General features: G+C 52.2%; 1 protein-coding gene across 3 annotated transcripts in view; it reads right to left on the bottom strand.

Annotated features, from left to right (window-relative positions):
* Nucleotides 1–17,523, bottom strand: part of POU6F1 (POU class 6 homeobox 1) — a 170,345-nt gene that overhangs the window by 34,617 nt on the left and 118,205 nt on the right. For all 3 annotated transcript variants that reach the window (XM_040340840.1, XM_040340839.1, XM_040340841.1), the window contains one exon: nt 412–630. In XM_040340840.1, the coding sequence (XP_040196774.1) occupies nt 412–630 (219 nt within the window). The remainder of the gene's footprint in view (nt 1–411; nt 631–17,523) is intronic.

Below are 17,523 nucleotides of genomic sequence, written 5' to 3'. Positions count from 1 at the left end.
ATTTTTTTGTTTTCTGTAACTTTGAAAGTGTAAATGATGGAAATAAAATCTAACTTTTTTTGACATATTACCGGTATAAGAATGTCTAATCTGTAATTTGATGCCTTTTAGATATTTTTCCATATTTCCTTGGATTCGTTATCCACATTTATACAAATTTTTACCTAGGGTGTCCAAACCTTCGATCCCGACTGTAGCTAAGTTTGTAGCTTGGACGAGCAGATGTTTGGTTTGTTTTATACTATGACTTTGTTGTACAAAGTTCTCCTGCATTTATTTGCTGCCTTGCTGAAGAAACGTGCAGGGCAAACTTGCTTGGATCGTTCCTGGGTGCTGCTGTCCCATGCATGGTTTACCACTGCCAATACCAGTTGAGCTGCTTGCTATTACAATTTATGTATATGACATTACCTGCTGATCTGTCTTAGCTGGACTTTCCTGTGAAGCTTGCTTTCTTATAGCTGCTGGCTGGATAGTACTGCTAGCCAGAGTGCCAATAATTTGTCCTTGGGCATTCAGCAGCAGTTGAGGTGTCACTGCCTGGACCACATTTGGAGCCGTGACAGCAGCGGCAGCAGCCCCTGCTGTGATCCCTGGAGTGTTCAGAAACCATGGCAGAGTGCCAATCACCTGTACAGAAGAAACAGATTTCAGTTCTCTTATTGGTAAGCTTTTAATAGAGTACCGCTTCTATTTACAGGAATACAGAATGGTATTACAAAAGCTTAAAGCAGAACAAAAGGTAAATAATAAACTACAAGCATTTTATTGCCTAAGAGACATGCAATTCAATAACAATCACTTACCTGCCTGCTAGCAGTCTTCTAATAAATGCACACTGAGCAGTGCATGCGCTGCTCAGCATACATTCTTGACACATTCCAGCTGTGCCCCGAATGACCGACTCCTGTGCACAGGATGACATCATTCCACCACAGGCCAATTAATACACAACAAACCAAACCCGTTAATGTCACCTTAAATATAATTACCACTTTTAAAAAAACATAATTAATCACTGAATGTGTGAACATCATATTACCAAATAGAGAGTAGGATCGTCATTGATTAACACGCTAATGGCAATGGCATTTTTAAATAATGCCTTTTTCATTACATACCTTATTTTGTTCATTTTAGCACCTGAGGCATCACATGAGTGCAAACAGTAAGGTGCTAATCCCATTAAAAACAAAATCTTACGAGAAACTTTTTTGCAAAATTAAGTGTCAAACTTGAATGTAAGTTAGCTACATGCTAAAGTGAAAAACATTACTATCCATACAGAAACATATGCCATTTAAATATAGTGATAACAAATAAATTAAAATAGTTGTAATAAATAATTTAAATGTGCCAAAAAGTGATATTAAGTAAATAAAATTATATAAATATATAAGAAAATATAAAATAAATAAGTGACAAGGCTTCAAATTCCTTTGATACAATCATTTAAATAGCATATGTTTCTGTATGGATAGTAATGTTTTTTACTTTAGCATGGAGCGAATTTATAGTCAAGTTTAACACATAATTTTGCAAACAATTTATAGTCACATAAGTCGTTTGGTTTTAATGGACTTAGCGCCTTACTTTACTTATGGACTTTATTATTCAGTGTCCTATGATGTACATCCATCATAATTCAAATTGTCCAGTGATGGAATCGGATAGGTCTCCATGGGCGTCAGGTTTTTATTTTGGGGGTTGATGGCCGTTATTCATTGTGATATACCTGCATCACTGGACAATGTGATTGATGAAGGATGTACATTGTTGAATATTTTTGTCTTTTGGTTTTTAACATTTTGGTTGCTTTATTTCTTGGTTACTTAATTTTTTACTATGTACCCTTTAATCATTCACATAGGAAAGTGGTATCTGGGCACTCCCTCTCTTTCACACATGCGGACCGTATGTCCGTTTTTCATCCATCTGTTTTCGGATGAAAAACGGACATACATTGATCCCTATGAGATTGCAGGTGTCAGTGGATGAATATCCGCTGACACCTGATGTCATCCGAGTCCGCAATCCTCCGATTCTGCAGACGGAGGAAAAAAAGTATTTTTGTACTCACCGTAAAATCCATTTCTCTTTCGTTCATAGACGGACACAGCCTTCATTGACCTTAGGGTTATGCTTCTTCCTACCAGGAGATTTAGGCAGAATTCTACAGCACTTAAGGTGTTAAAAACCTTTCCTTCATGCCGCTCCTCCCAGGGGGCGTGGCTCCCCCAGGCATTACCCACACTCTGCTCTAGCAGCCTCAGTTCGTAACAAGCAGTACAAACAAAGGAGGGGTGGGTGCTGTGTCCGTCTATGAACTCAGAGAAATGGATTTTACGGTGAGTACAAAAATCCTTTTTTCTCTTTCGTTCATAGACGGACACAGCCTTCATTGACCTTAGGGACGTCCCCAAGCAGTGTCAAAAAATTCGAGGGGTTGGAAAAATAACACAGCAAAAACAGGTTACACCCCAAACAAAAACCGGAGTTACTCAACAGAGGAACTCCAACCTTAAACTGCCGCCTGTAACACCCTGCGGCCGAAGGAGGCATCAGAAGATGCACTCACATCCACCTTATAAAACTTTGAAAAAGTGTGGACCGACGACCAGGTCGCAGCCTTACACACCTGTAACACAGAGGCTTGGTGTCGGTAAGCCCAAGAGGCCCCGATCGCCCTGGTCGAATGCGCCGTGACCCGAAAGGGGGGCGCCCGCCCCTTCAGGACATAGGCCTGAAGCACAATCCGTCGGGACCACCTAGGAACGGTGGCCGACGAGACTGCTAGGCCCTCTTGTAGGGCCAGCCACCGACACGAACAGTGAGCCCGACTTCCGGAAAGGAACCGTAACATATAAGTACACTCGTAGGGCCTGAACCACATCCAGAGGATGTAAAGTGGCCTCCTCTTGGCATTTCGGCTGAGGACATAAGGATGGAAGAACAATGTCCACATCCAAGTGAAAAGCCGAAATTACCTTAGGGAGAAAAAACGGCTGCGGCCGCAGCACCACCTCATCCTTACGGATGACCAAGCAGGGAGCCTTGCAAGACAAGGCCGCCAGAACAGACAGACACCCGTCTGATTGAGGTAATTGCTACCGGAAATAAAATCACCTTTTGTGACAATAAACAAAAAAACCTCCCGAATGTCCTCAAAGGGAGCATCCCGAAGCACTGAAAGGACTAAATTCAAGTCCCATGGGGGTAATGGAGGGTGCACCGGAGGGGCCACCTGCCAGACCCCCTGACCCAACGTACACACCCAGGAGTGCGATGCCAAGGGTCGCTGCAAGTAAAAACAGCCAGAGCAGAAATCTGGCTCCTAACCGTACGTAAGGCGAGAGCCTGAACCACTCCCTGCTGCAAAGACAGCAGAATCCTCTACACAACGCATGTACGAGAGTGCCAGTTCATCTCCCCACACACAGAGAAGTAGGCCTTCCATGTATGAGGAAAAAACCTACGTGAGGTAGACTTCCGTGCAGGCAGCACGGTAGAGACCACCGAGCCCAATGGGCCTCGGTTCTTAAGCCCCTGGCTCTCAACAGCCACGCCGCTAAGACCGGTGGCTGTGAAACAGGGTGGAAGATCGGACCCTGTAACAGAAAATCAATTCCCAGGGGAAGACGCTAGGGGGCGTCTGCCACCAGACGCACCTGGTCCGCGTACCAGAAGCGACGCGGCCAATCTGGGGCAATCAGGACCGATAGAATCCCTACAGCTTCCACTCTGCGCAGCAGGCGAGGAAGAAGCTTCAGAGGAGGGAAGGTGTAAAGTAGGCGACAGTGACCCCAAGGAGCCACCAACGCGCCTGACGCGTCCACCCACGGGTCCTTAAACCTGGCCACGAACCGTGGCACCTACCGATAGAGACGGGACGCTAGAAGGTCCATGTCCGGAGTGCCCCACTTTCGGCACAGACCCCAAAACACCTGCGGGTGGAGAGACCACTCTCCTTGGCCCAGTGCAGTGCGACTTAGTTAGTCGGCTAGCCAATTCCATATTCCCGGAATGTACCCGGCCGATAGAGCCGGAACGGACCCTTCGGCTCACCGAAAGGATGTGCACGACCCCCGTCGCTGCAACAGAACTCCGTGTGCCTCCCTGATGATCAACCTACGCCACGGACGTGGTGTTATCGGACAGGATCCTGACCGGTCGGCCCTGTAGATCCAGGGACCACCTGGCAAGGCAAAGCTTGATTGCTCGGAGCTCCAGAACGTTGATCAGTAGGCAGGACTCCACCTGAGTCCAGTGCCCCTGGGCTGACTGGGTGCCCCAAGCGCCCCTCCCCAACCGGAGAAGCTGGCATCCGTCGTGACCACTGTCCAGTGGCTTGCAGAAAAATGACTTTCCGGCCCGAAGCACCGGAAATGCCAGCCACCACACCAGGGGAGACATGATCAGATGACTCAATTGAATCTGGTAATCCAGAGATGACGGAAGCTAGTCCCATCGTGACAGCAGTTCCCTCCGTAGTACCCTGGCGTGGAATTGGGCATACAGAACCGCCTCGAAAGAGGCTACCAACTGACCCAGAACCTTCCTGCAGAATCGCAGAGATGACCGCTTCTGGGTCGGCAACTGCTGCACAGCAGATAGCAGAGTCTGAAGTTTTTCCGTTAGGAGAAAAACACTCCCGCCCGCCCCGGAGGAATCCAGGACTAGTCCCAGGTATTGCAGTCCCAGAGACGGAATCAACCCTGATTTCAGGACAATCCAGAAACCAGCCGAACACTCGGAGAGCCTGACACGTGATAGACAAGGCTCGACAAATGCAGAGCTCGAAAAAGCTCGTAGGAGAATGTCGTCCAGACATCCCATGATAACAAACCCCCGCTGTCACAGCCGGGCCAGTATCGGGACGAGCACCTTGGCAAAAATCCGCCGAATGGGAAGGACACCAATTGAAAATGGTCCCCCCCGACCGCAAAGCACAGAATCTCCGGTGGTTTGAGGATATGCAGGTACACGTTCATGACATCCAAGGATGCCAGAAAATCCCCCTGATGGAGTGCCGCTATTACCAAGCGAATCGACACCACCTAAAAGTTAGCACCTTGACAAAACAAACGAGGGACTTGAGGCCCAGGATTGACCGGGCCCCATCCTCCGTGGGGACACAAACAGAATGGAGTAAAAAACCCCAAGACCGTTCCAACGAGGGAACTGGCACAATCACTCCCCTGACCAGAAGATCCTGGACAGCCCCTGACAGAGTCAACCGGCGAACCGGGGGAGGCCAGAAGCCGGAGGGAAAAAAAGGTTTGGCAGACTAGAGAGAAACTCAATCTTGTACCCCAAGGAAAACACTTCGCAATGCGAAGCCAGTCTCCCACACGAGACACGGGCGGGAGCAGCCCTTCAGGCGGAAGCAGGTATGTCCGCAGACTTGTTAGGCATGCGGTATCAGGTGCGCTGCTACCCCGCAGCGGGGATTCAAGCACCATGTAGACCTACCCCCACCGCACAGGGCGAGCGAAAAAACGCTCGGAGGTAGGCAAGGAGGGTCCTTGCACAGGGCGAGGTCCCTAGCCCTTCCCAGACTGTGGGAACAGCATGCGCTTACCACCCGTGGCATCCTCAATGATGCCATTCAGTGAAGTCCCAAAAGGACCGTTCACCCTTAACGGCCATCACCAAGGCCACCTTAGAGGTCCTTCTTCCAGCTCCTGCAGCAGGAGCTTCGCCCTTTTAGTCGGGGCCTGACCAGGGCCCCGGCCAGAGCCGGCCTCACCGCCGAACCCACCACCGTGAATAGGGAGCGGGCCACGGCCTCCACTCTCCTATCAGCGGGATCCTGAAATGCAGGAGCCCCTTCCACAGGCAACGTGGTGGCCTTGCGCAGTCTGGACACAGGGGGGTCCACTGGCGGAGGAGAGACCTACTTTTTTTTTTTAAAGCCCCCCCAAGGGGGTAACGGGTTGCAAAGTTTTTTGACAAACTTTTTGCGGTGCATCCCATTCCTTGTATAACATATTGTCCAAATAAGGAACACAAGGAAACACTTCAGCGGTGCGTGGTAGTCTGCTGGTACTGACACGGAGGTGTCTCCGCCCCATCCTCAATTTTTAGAGTCTCACGCACCGCAGAAACAAGAGCTCCAACAAATTCTTGCCAGCAACTGACTGCAGCAGAGTCATCCTCACCATCCATAAGGGTTAAAACCGCAGCCTCTGACATAACAGAACCAGAAAATAACAGTGATTCTGTGTCATCCCCAGAAGCAGGCTCAGGGAGGGGGCGCTTTTTTACCCCCCATCCGGGCAATAGCTGCTTCAAACCTGGCAAGAAACCCAGGACAGCCAACATAACAGATGTGGCAGGGGAAGGGGCGTTAAGGGTTAACTCAGGCATAGCTTGAGAGGGAGACCTGGCTCAGGTTCCATAGTGTCAGCGCTGAGTCACCCACCCTGCAAGGCAGGACAAAAAAAAAAAAAACACTGGTCACCTCCTTGCTGCTATTGCAGAGCATGGGGGCCCCTGGTATTCACCACCCCACCCAGCTGCAGAGGGAGCTGAAAAAACCTGAGGTGTGCTCTGATGTGCTGGCTGTGATGTGTGTCACCTCAAGGAAGATTCACAGCACTAAAACTGTTACAGCACTAAAACTGGTAGAAGAGACCAGGGGCATAAAAAACTGTTACAGCACTAAAACTGTACAAGATACCAGAGGCTGTGCTGTGTCTATCAGCGTTATCAAGGAGATTTCCAAGATGGCCGCTCTCTGAGGCAAAAATTACCTCATAGAACACAGCAGCACTGGCTGTGCTTTGTCTGTCACCTCAGGGAAGAATCACAGCGTTACCAAGAAGATTTCCAAGATGGCCGCCGTCTGAGGTAAAAATCAACTCATAGAACACAGCAGCACCCCCCAGAGTAACAACACAGTCCCCAACAACACACGGGCCCCGGTGGTAATAAAGAAAACCCAGGAGGCCCCCTTCACAGCCACTACCCAGTCAGGGGAAGGAGGGAGAGAGGAAAGCAGGGCGGACCCTCAGTCGACCTCCCCAGGGGAAACACCAGCCAGACCACTTACCTGAGTAAGGGGCCACTACTTACCCGTCCTGCGACTACCCGGCTGGAGGTATCCCAGATAGAACCAACGTCCGTAAACGGCATGGCTGTCAGCCAGACACACTGTGACAAAGCCATAGAGACCGGTCATATGTGTGCCCTAGAACCGAAGTTCCCCGGCCGCCCCTGGAGCAACAGGGCCTGTCGTGGACGTCCCGAAGCGGAGCCGAGGGCCGGCACACGCTCGAAGGCCGAACATGGGGGGACTAGAAGGGTCGAGGACCCAGCCTGTCACCCAGTCGGCTGTTGATAGAAGAATTGCAGGATTCAAAAATGCAGGAACAAAATAATAAAAGCGAGAAAAATCGCAAGAAAAAAACTCCAGAGTCCAGGAACTCCAGAGAGAGCCTGACCTCCTGTCGTTAGGCAGAAAACAAACTGAGGCTGCTAGAGCAGAGTGTGGGTAATGCCTGGGGGAGCCACGCCCCCTGGGAGGAGCGGCATGAAGGAAAGGTTTTTAACACCTTAAGTGCTGTAGAATTCTGCCTAAATCTCCTGGTAGGAAGAAGCATAACCCTAAGGTCAATGAAGGCTGTGTCCGTCTATGAACGAAAGAGAAACCCCATTTTTACATCTGTCTGCGGATCAGATCGGGTGAGCATGAACAGACGGTCCGTGTTCATCCGATCCCCCCATAGGGAAGAGCGGAGATCTGACAGGGCGGTCCCTGCACAGTGTGCGGGGACCTCCCTGTCATCTACCGGCTCAGCAGAGCGATCCCCGCTGAGCAAGCAGAGGTTCACGGGGCGCATCATCACGGATCCGTCCCGTGTGAAAGAGCCCTTATTGTTAAAGGGGCTTCCAGACGCTAATAAGCCGACTACCCAAATACCCCTACAACCACCAGGCCATGTTGAGGGCATTTGGCCTGGTATGATTTAAAGGGTGAAGGGGGGCGCTTGTTTCCACCTCCTTTTCTGGCCTGCTAGGCTGCATGCTTGTATAAGAATCTGGTATGGACTTTAGGGGGGACCTCATGTCTTCTTTTTTTTTGCCATTGGGTTCCCCTTAAAATTAATACCAAACTCAAGGCACCTGGTATGGATTATGAGGGCACCCCCATGCCAGTTTTTAAACACTGTTCCTGCTCCTTTACTTACATTCCTCTGTCAACCACGAATCTCCGCTAACAGTTGAATAAACTGAACCGGGATGAGTCACTGGTTGTTAGGATTACAGCGGGTGTCGGCTCCCGCTGGATACTTAAAAAACAGTATTCTTGAGTAGGAGCTGTCACATTTAGCAGCAATAGTAAAACCATTTCTAAATGTTTTACTTCCCACTGCAGCCAGAGGTCCAGTCTGTGATAAAACTGCACTAAATACTGAAAAAAATTAAATACATTTAACGGATGATTTTTAGTGAATTGCCTGCTTCTGATATAAGTACCGCATGAGGTATTTTCAGGCAAACATTCATGAGGTTTTTAAGTCTCAGTGAATTGATCCCTATAGGTCAGAGTATTTAGTATTATAATTATACAGGATTTATATAGCGCCAACAGTTTCCGCAACGCTTTACTATATAAGGCAGACAGTACAGTTACAATACAAATTAATACAGGAGAAATCTAGGAGAGATGGTCAAGTGATACAAAAAGGTAAAAAACTGAGGGGGATGATCTAATAAAGAAAATTAAAGTAAAGTTGTTACGTGGAGGCAGGATAGGCTTTTATGAAGAGAAAAGTTTTCAGGGATCGCCTAAAAGTGGATAGATTCGGAGATAGTCTGACAGATTGGGGTAGGAAAATCCAGAGGATTGGAGAGGCTCGGGAGAGGTCGTGGAGGCAAGTACGGGAGGAGGTTATGAGAAAGCTAGAGAGCAGGAAGTCTTGGGAGGAACGAAGAGAAAGATTAGGTTGGTATTACAAGACTAGGCTAGTGATGTAGCTGGGAGCAGAGTTGTGGATGGCTTTGTAAGTTATTGTTAGTATTTTGAATTTAATTGGTTTGGCTAGTGGCAGCCAATGGAGGGCCTGGCAGAGACTGAGGGGTTTGTAAGAGGTGTGAGTCTAGCAGCAGCATTCATGATGGACTGAAGGGGGGGTAGCCTATTTAAAGGTAAGCCAATGAGGAGGGAGTTTCAGTAGTCTAGGCGAGAGATAACCAGGAAATAAATCAGGAGCTTTGCAGTTTCATAGGTTAGAAAGGGACGTAGTTTGGAGATGTTGCGAAGGTTAAGGCGGCAAGCGTTGGAAAGGGATTGGATGTGAGGCCAAAAGGAGAGTTCAGAATCCAGGATGACACCTAGCACCCTGGCATGTGGAGATAGGTGGATGGTTGTGCCATTGCTCTTGACAGAGAAGTCAGGGGAAGAGGCAAGTGTGGGGGGGGGGGGGGATATTATGAGCTCAGTTTTGGACAAGTTGAGTTTGAGGAAGTGTTGTGACACCCATACTGATATGTCTGTTAGTGTCAGGAAAAGTTCCACTCGCTGGTGATACCATCTGATATTTGGCATGCAGTACTGATGCCCACCAGCAGGTGTCTCCTGGCAGTTTGGAACTGTCAGGAGAGCCTTTCCCTGCTGGCATTATGTGATCTTTGGGCCGCAGTACTGGCGTCCACCAGCGGGTGGATCCTGGCAGGATGGAGCAGATATCTCCTGCTGCAATTAGGAATCACCTGAACCTGATAGCAGGTAATGGTATAAAAACCCTGCAAGTTCAACATACTTTGCCTTGGCTTCGTCTTGTGCCCTGATGTGAACCTTGATCCTTAACCTGTTGCCTGAACCTGACTCTGATCCTTATCCCAAACCTATTTGTACCCGTTCCTGTCAGTCCTGTATCCCTGGATCCCTGCCCTGCTATCTGATCCCTTCCACCCTCTCCCTGTCCATTGCTCCTTGTCCCCCATTTGCTGACCTCCCTTTATGACCCTGGCTTAGCTAGACTACGATTCCGGTATTCCCTTTTGGCTATATTTATTCGTCTGATTATTGTTATTTTGGGGTCTTGTCTAATATTGGTTGTTGTGCACTGTGTATTATTGGAGGTGGTTGTGTTACATATTATTCATATTTCATTAATAAATTATTACTTTCTTCACCTATATACGTCTGGTTCACTTGTGCAGTCCACACAGTTCTGATCGCATCTGATTCATGACAGAAAGCCAAGGCCATCCCTGATCAGAAGTGGCTGCACAAAGGAACCATCTCGGTTCTGTTGGCTTGCTGAAATGAACCCCAACGTGATTCCCTATAATGCTTTGCTGGCGTCTGAGAGTGGTGACTATCTACGCCAGACACTAAAAGAGTGGACCCATGACCAGCTGCTTGAGATCATCTGTTTGGCCCACTCACAGGTTGATCAAGTCTGTTTTGTTTGGAGAGGTGCAGCCTTTGATCCAAATATGTGCTGAGCTAGCCCTATTCTGTGTTCCACGGGCCTGTGATGAGTTTTCTCCCCCTTTCAGTGCCGATCAGGTGGAATCTCTGGTGTGGCTGCTAGAGGATGATCCCTCATGCTTTTGTGAGCACTATTCAGTTTGTCCCTGGAAAAAGCTTGTGGAATGTATTCACTCAGTACAGACCCTTGTCAGACAGGCAGCATGTGATTCATTCTTTGTCCAACCAATACTCTCTGCATGGTCTGATTTGTTACAATCAATCCCAGCCAACCCACAGCAAACCACTTCTACCATCAGACACCTACCTGTTCAAAAGTCTTTTCTCCCGTCACCCATGGCAACCCTAGTCGCAGCTCAGCACACACTGCTTCCCACCAGATACCAATATCCAGTCTCTGCTCCCTGTACCTATCCTGCATTCAACCCACCTTTCTCTTCTCAGCTGCCTACAAACCCACAAGAACTTCCTCCAGCTACTGTTACCTCTTCTCTGCCAAATCCCAATCCTCCTTTTCAGTCTACTGCACCCCTTCCTTACAGTGCTTCAGTGGTTAAGCCCAAGAAAAGACGAACGTTTTTTCCAACCAAGACGATCCTGCCAGTAACCCAACCTGCCTCCACACCAAACAACCTGCTCCAGTCTGCTTGCATGACCCATCTAAGTCTACCAACTCTTTGCCTGTTACCCAGCCTGACATTCCAGTGCTAGCTACCCAGCCTGACATCCCAGTGCCAGCTACCCAGCCTGACGTTTCAGTGCCAGCTACCCAGCCTGACGTTCCAGTGCCTGACGTTCCAGTGCCAGCTACCCAGCCTGATGTTCCAGTGCCATCTACCCAGCCTAACGTTCCAGTGCCAGCTACCCAGCCTGAAGTTCCTGTATGCCAGCCTGAAGTTCCTGTATGCCAGCCTGAAATTCTGGTGTCCCAGTCTGAAGATCCGGTGTCCCCGCCTGAAGATTCGGTGTCCCCGCCTGAAGATTCGGTGTCCCCGCCTGAAGATCCAGTGTCCCCGCCTGAAGATCCGGTGTCCCCGCCTGAAGATCCGGTGTCCCCGCCTGAAGATCCGGTGTCCCCGCCTGAAGATTCGGTGTCCCCGCCTGAAGATTCGGTGTCCCCGCCTGAAGATTCGGTGTCCCCGCCTGAAGATTCGGTGTCCCCGCCTGAAGATTCGATGCCTGTGTCCCCGCCTGAAGATTCGATGCCTGTGTCCCCGCCTGAAGATTCGATGCCTGTGTCCCCACCTGAAGATTCGGTGCCTGTGTCCCCGCCTGAAGATTCGATGCCTGTGTCCCGGCCTGAGGTTGTGGTGCCCGTTTCCCGGCCTGAGGTGTCTGCTGCCCAGCCCAATGAGCTCCTGTCTGCTGCCCAGCCCAATGAGCTCCTGTCTGCTGCCCAGCCCAATGAGCTCCTGTCTGCTGCCCAGCCCAATGAGCTTCTGTCTGCTGCCCAGCCCGATGAGCTTCTGTCTGCTGCCCAGCCCGATGAGCTCCTGTCTGCTGCCCAGCCCGATGAGCTCCTGTCTGCTGCCCAGCCCGATGAGCTCCTGTCTGCTGCCCAGCCCGATGAGCTCCTGTCTGCTGCCCAGCCCGATGAGCTCCTGTCTGCTGCCCAGCCCGATGAGCTCCTGTCTGCTGCCCAGCCCGATGAGCTCCTGTCTGCTGCCCAGCCCGATGAGCTCCTGTCTGCTGCCCAGCCCGATGAGCTCCTGTCTGCTGCCCAGCCCGATGAGCTCCTGTCTGCTGCCCAGCCCGATGAGCTCCTGTCTGCTGCCCAGCCCGATGAGCTCCTGTCTGCTGCCCAGCCCGATGAGCTCCTGTCTGCTGCCCAGCCCGATGAGCTCCTGTCTGCTGCCCAGCCCGATGAGCTCCTGTCTGCTGCCCAGCCCGATGAGCTCCTGTCTGCTGCCCAGCCCGATGAGCTCCTGTCTGCTGCCCAGCCCGATGAGCTCCTGTCTGCTGCCCAGCCCGATGAGCTCCTGTCTGCTGCCCAGCCCGATGAGCTCCTGTCTGCTGCCCAGCCCGATGAGCTCCTGTCTGCTGCCCAGCCCCAGGTGTTCCTGTCTGCTGCCCAGCCCCAGGTGTTCCTGTCTGCTGCCCAGCCCCAGGTGTTCCTGTCTGCTGCCCAGCCCCAGGTGTTCCTGTCTGCTGCCCAGCCCCAGGTGTTCCTGTCTGCTGCCCAGCCCCAGGTGTTCCTGCCTGCTGCCCAGCCCCAGGTGTTCCTGCCTGCTGCCCAGCCCCAGGTGTTCCTGTCTGCTGCCCAGCCCAAGGTGTTCCTGTCTGCTGCCCAGCCCAAGGTGTTCCTGTCTGCTGCCCAGCCCAAGGTGTTCCTGTCTGCTGCCCAGCCCAAGGTGTTCCTGTCTGCTGCCCAGCCCAAGGTGTTCCTGTCTGCTGCCCAGCCCAAGGTGTTCCTGTCTGCTGCCCAGCCCAAGGTGTTCCTGTCTGCTGCCCAGCCCAAGGTGTTCCTGTCTGCTGCCCAGCCCAAGGTGTTCCTGTCTGCTGCCCAGCCCAAGGTGTTCCTGTCTGCTGCCCAGCCCAAGGTGTTCCTGTCTGCTGCCCAGCCCAAGGTGTTCCTGTCTGCTGCCCAGCCCAAGGTGTTCCTGTCTGCTGCCCAGCCCAAGGTGTTCCTGTCTGCTGCCCAGCCCAAGGTGTTCCCGTCTGCTGCCCAGCCCAAGGTGTTCCCGTCTGCTGCCCAGCCCAAGGTGTTCCCGTCTGCTGCCCAGCCCAAGGTGTTCCCGTCTGCTGCCCAGCCCAAGGTGTTCCCGTCTGCTGCCCAGCCCAAGGTGTTCCCGTCTGCTGCCCAGCCCAAGGTGTTCCCGTCTGCTGCCCAGCCCAAGGTGTTCCCGTCTGCTGCCCAGCCCAAGGTGTTCCCGTCTGCTGCCCAGCCCAAGGTGTTCCCGTCTGCTGCCCAGCCCAAGGTGTTCCCGTCTGCTGCCCAGCCCAAGGTGTTCCCGTCTGCTGCCCAGCCCAAGGTGTTCCCGTCTGCTGCCCAGCCCAAGGTGTTCCCGTCTGCTGCCCAGCCCAAGGTGTTCCCGTCTGCTGCCCAGCCCAAGGTGTTCCCGTCTGCTGCCCAGCCCAAGGTGTTCCCGTCTGCTGCCCAGCCCAAGGTGTTCCCGTCTGCTGCCCAGCCCAAGGTGTTCCCGTCTGCTGCCCAGCCCAAGGTGTTCCCGTCTGCTGCCCAGCCCAAGGTGTTCCCGTCTGCTGCCCAGCCCAAGGTGTTCCCGTCTGCTGCCCAGCCCAAGGTGTTCCCGTCTGCTGCCCAGCCCAAGGTGTTCCCGTCTGCTGCCCAGCCCAAGGTGTTCCCGTCTGCTGCCCAGCCCAAGGTGTTCCCGTCTGCTGCCCAGCCCAAGGTGTTCCCGTCTGCTGCCCAGCCCAAGGTGTTCCCGTCTGCTGCCCAGCCCAAGGTGTTCCCGTCTGCTGCCCAGCCCAAGGTGTTCCCGTCTGCTGCCCAGCCCAAGGTGTTCCCGTCTGCTGCCCAGCCCAAGGTGTTCCCGTCTGCTGCCCAGCCCAAGGTGTTCCCGTCTGCTGCCCAGCCCAAGGTGTTCCCGTCTGCTGCCCAGCCCAAGGTGTTCCCGTCTGCTGCCCAGCCCAAGGTGTTCCCGTCTGCTGCCCAGCCCAAGGTGTTCCCGTCTGCTGCCCAGCCCAAGGTGTTCCCGTCTGCTGCCCAGCCCAAGGTGTTCCCGTCTGCTGCCCAGCCCAAGGTGTTCCCGTCTGCTGCCCAGCCCAAGGTGTTCCCGTCTGCTGCCCAGCCCAAGGTGTTCCCGTCTGCTGCCCAGCCCAAGGTGTTCCCGTCTGCTGCCCAGCCCAAGGTGTTCCCGTCTGCTGCCCAGCCCAAGGTGTTCCCGTCTGCTGCCCAGCCCAAGGTGTTCCCGTCTGCTGCCCAGCCCAAGGTGTTCCCGTCTGCTGCCCAGCCCAAGGTGTTCCCGTCTGCTGCCCAGCCCAAGGTGTTCCCGTCTGCTGCCCAGCCCAAGGTGTTCCCGTCTGCTGCCCAGCCCAAGGTGTTCCCGTCTGCTGCCCAGCCCAAGGTGTTCCCGTCTGCTGCCCAGCCCAAGGTGTTCCCGTCTGCTGCCCAGCCCAAGGTGTTCCCGTCTGCTGCCCAGCCCAAGGTGTTCCCGTCTGCTGCCCAGCCCAAGGTGTTCCCGTCTGCTGCCCAGCCCAAGGTGTTCCCGTCTGCTGCCCAGCCCAAGGTGTTCCCGTCTGCTGCCCAGCCCAAGGTGTTCCCGTCTGCTGCCCAGCCCAAGGTGTTCCCGTCTGCTGCCCAGCCCAAGGTGTTCCCGTCTGCTGCCCAGCCCAAGGTGTTCCCGTCTGCTGCCCAGCCCAAGGTGTTCCCGTCTGCTGCCCAGCCCAAGGTGTTCCCGTCTGCTGCCCAGCCCAAGGTGTTCCCGTCTGCTGCCCAGCCCAAGGTGTTCCCGTCTGCTGCCCAGCCCAAGGTGTTCCCGTCTGCTGCCCAGCCCAAGGTGTTCCCGTCTGCTGCCCAGCCCGAGGTGTTCCCGTCTGCTGCCCAGCCCGAGGTGTTCCCGTCTGCTGCCCAGCCCGAGGTGTTCCCGTCTGCTGCCCAGCCCGAGGTGTTCCCGTCTGCTGCCCAGCCCGAGGAGTTCCCGTCTGCTGCCCAGCCCGAGGTGTTCCCGTCTGCTGCCCAGCCCGAGGTGTTCCCGTCTGCTGCCCAGCCCGAGGTGTTCCCGTCTGCTGCCCAGCCCGAGGTGTTCCCGTCTGCTGCCCAGCCCGAGGTGTTCCTGTCTGCTGCCCAGCCTGAGGTGTTCCTGTCTGCTGCCCAGCTCGACGACACGAAGCCCGCTGTCTGCCTGGATGTGCCCGCTGTCTGCCTGGATGTGCCTGCCGTCTACCCGGATGTGCCTGTTGCCCAGTTTGATGTGCCTGCCACTAACCTTGAAGTTTCTGTGCCTGCTACCCAGCTTGATGTACGTGTTGCCCAGCCTGATGTGTCTGTACCCACTGCTCAGCTTGAGCTGCACCTTGCCCGGCTTAAAGCCATGGATCTTCCTCACATGACTTTGTCTGCTGCTTGGCTTGATATCATGGACTTTCCCCAGCAAAGACTAGTTGGAGCGTCCGGAGGTCGCTCCTTTGAGGGGGGGGGGTACTGTCAGGAAAGGTTCCACTCGCTGGTGATACCATCTGATATTTGGCGTGCAGTACTGATGTCCACCAGCAGGTGTCTCCTGGCAGTTTGGAACTGTCAGGAGAGCCTTTCCCTGCTGGTGTTATGTGATCTTTGGGCCGCAGTACTGGCGTCCTCCAGGACGGCAGGATGGAGCAGATATCTCCTGCTGCAATTAGGAATCACCTAAACCTGATAGCAGGTAATGGTATAAAAACCCTGCAAGTTCAACATACTTTGCCTTGGCTTCGTCTTGTGCCCTGATTTGAACCATGATCCTGAACCTGTTGCCTGAACCTGTTATCTGAACCTGACTCTGATCCTGATTCTTATCCCAAACCTATTTGTACCTGTTCCTGTCAGTCCTGTATACCTGGATCCCTGCCCTGCTATCTGATCCCTTCCACCCTCTCCCTGTCCATTGCTCCTTGTCCCCCATTTGCTGACCTCCCGTTATGGCCCTGGCTTAGCTAGACTACGATTCCGGTATTCCCTTTTGGCTATATTTATTCATCTGATTATTGTTATTTTGGGGTCTTGTCTAATATTGGTTTGTTGTGCACTGTGTATTATTGGAGGTGGTTGTGTTACATATTATTCACATTTCATTAATAAATTATTACTTTCTTCACCTATATATGTCTGGTTCACTTGTGCAGTCCACACAGTTCTGATCGCATCTGATTCATGACAGTTAGTAAGTTAGTGATACGTGAGGAGACAGATGGAGTGAGCTTAAGGGTGGAGAGATAGATTTGAGTGTCATCAGCGTACTTTGATATTGGAAGCCATGGGTGGCTATTAGCTGACCCAGGGAGGAGGTGTAAGTTGAAAATAGGAGAGGCCAGGAGCAGAACTTTGGGGGAGCCTGACAGAGAAAAGAAGGAATGAGAAGGAAGTAGAATTGTAGGGGACACTGAAGGTGTGTTGGGATAGGTAGGATGAGAGCCAATGAAGAGCACAGACAGGGAGACCGAGGGAGTAAAGTTTATTGAGGAAAAGGAGGTAGTCAACAGTATTAAAGGCAGCCGAAAGGTCCAGAAGTAGGAGTACAGAATAGTGTCCATTGGTTTTAGCTGTTAGTAAGTCATTTGTGAGTTTTAGAAGAGCAGTTTCTGTGGAATATTGAGGGCAAAATCCAAACTGAAGGGGATCAAGAAGGTCATTCTTAATAGAGTGGTCAGTTGGTTGTAGACTAGGCATTCAATGAGTTTAAAAGGAAAAGGAGGGCATAGATTGTTAAGATTGGTAGGGTCCAATGAGGGCTTTTTAAGTCCAGTGCATGTTTGAGAGCTTTGGGGAAGATACCAGAAGAGAGGGAGAGATTGAAGATGTGGGTTAGAGAGTGTAGGATAGAATCGGAGGGTCACTGTAGTATTTGAGAGGGAATAGGGTCCAGGGGACAGGTGGTTAGGTAGGTGTTGGAAATTAGTTTAGCAACTTCATCTAAAGTAGCAGGTTTGAATAAGGGGAGTGTTAATTGTACCTGTTGACATGGGGTCTTAAGTGGGGGAGATACCTGTAGAGTGGAGATTTTATCAAAAATTTAATTAATCTTATTTTTAAACTGACTAGTAATCTCCAGGACAGTGAGTGAGTTAGTGGGTGGAGGAGGTGGAGGACAAAGTAGAGAGTTAAAAGGTAGAGAAGTTGAAGGGATGAGAAGGCGTTAATGAGAGTAAAAAAATAGGTCTGCTTGGCAGGGTGGAGGCAAGAATTGAATTTTTGGAGTGCAGATTTGTATTGGTTGAAGTCTTTGAGAGACTTAGGGGGTTATTTACGAAAAGAAAATCCATTTTGCACTACAAGCGCAAACTACAAGTGCAAAGTGCACTTGAAATTGCACTTAAAAGTGCACTTGGAAGTGCAGTCGCTGTAGATCCAAGGGGGACAGGCAGGAAAAATAAAAAACAATATGTTAGCTTGCACATGATTGGATAATAAAATCAGCAGAGCTTCC

This window comes from Rana temporaria, chromosome 2 (genome assembly GCF_905171775.1).
Source record: "Rana temporaria chromosome 2, aRanTem1.1, whole genome shotgun sequence".
Lineage (NCBI taxonomy): Eukaryota > Metazoa > Chordata > Amphibia > Anura > Ranidae > Rana > Rana temporaria.
This window is presented reverse-complemented; position numbering and strand designations above follow the sequence as displayed.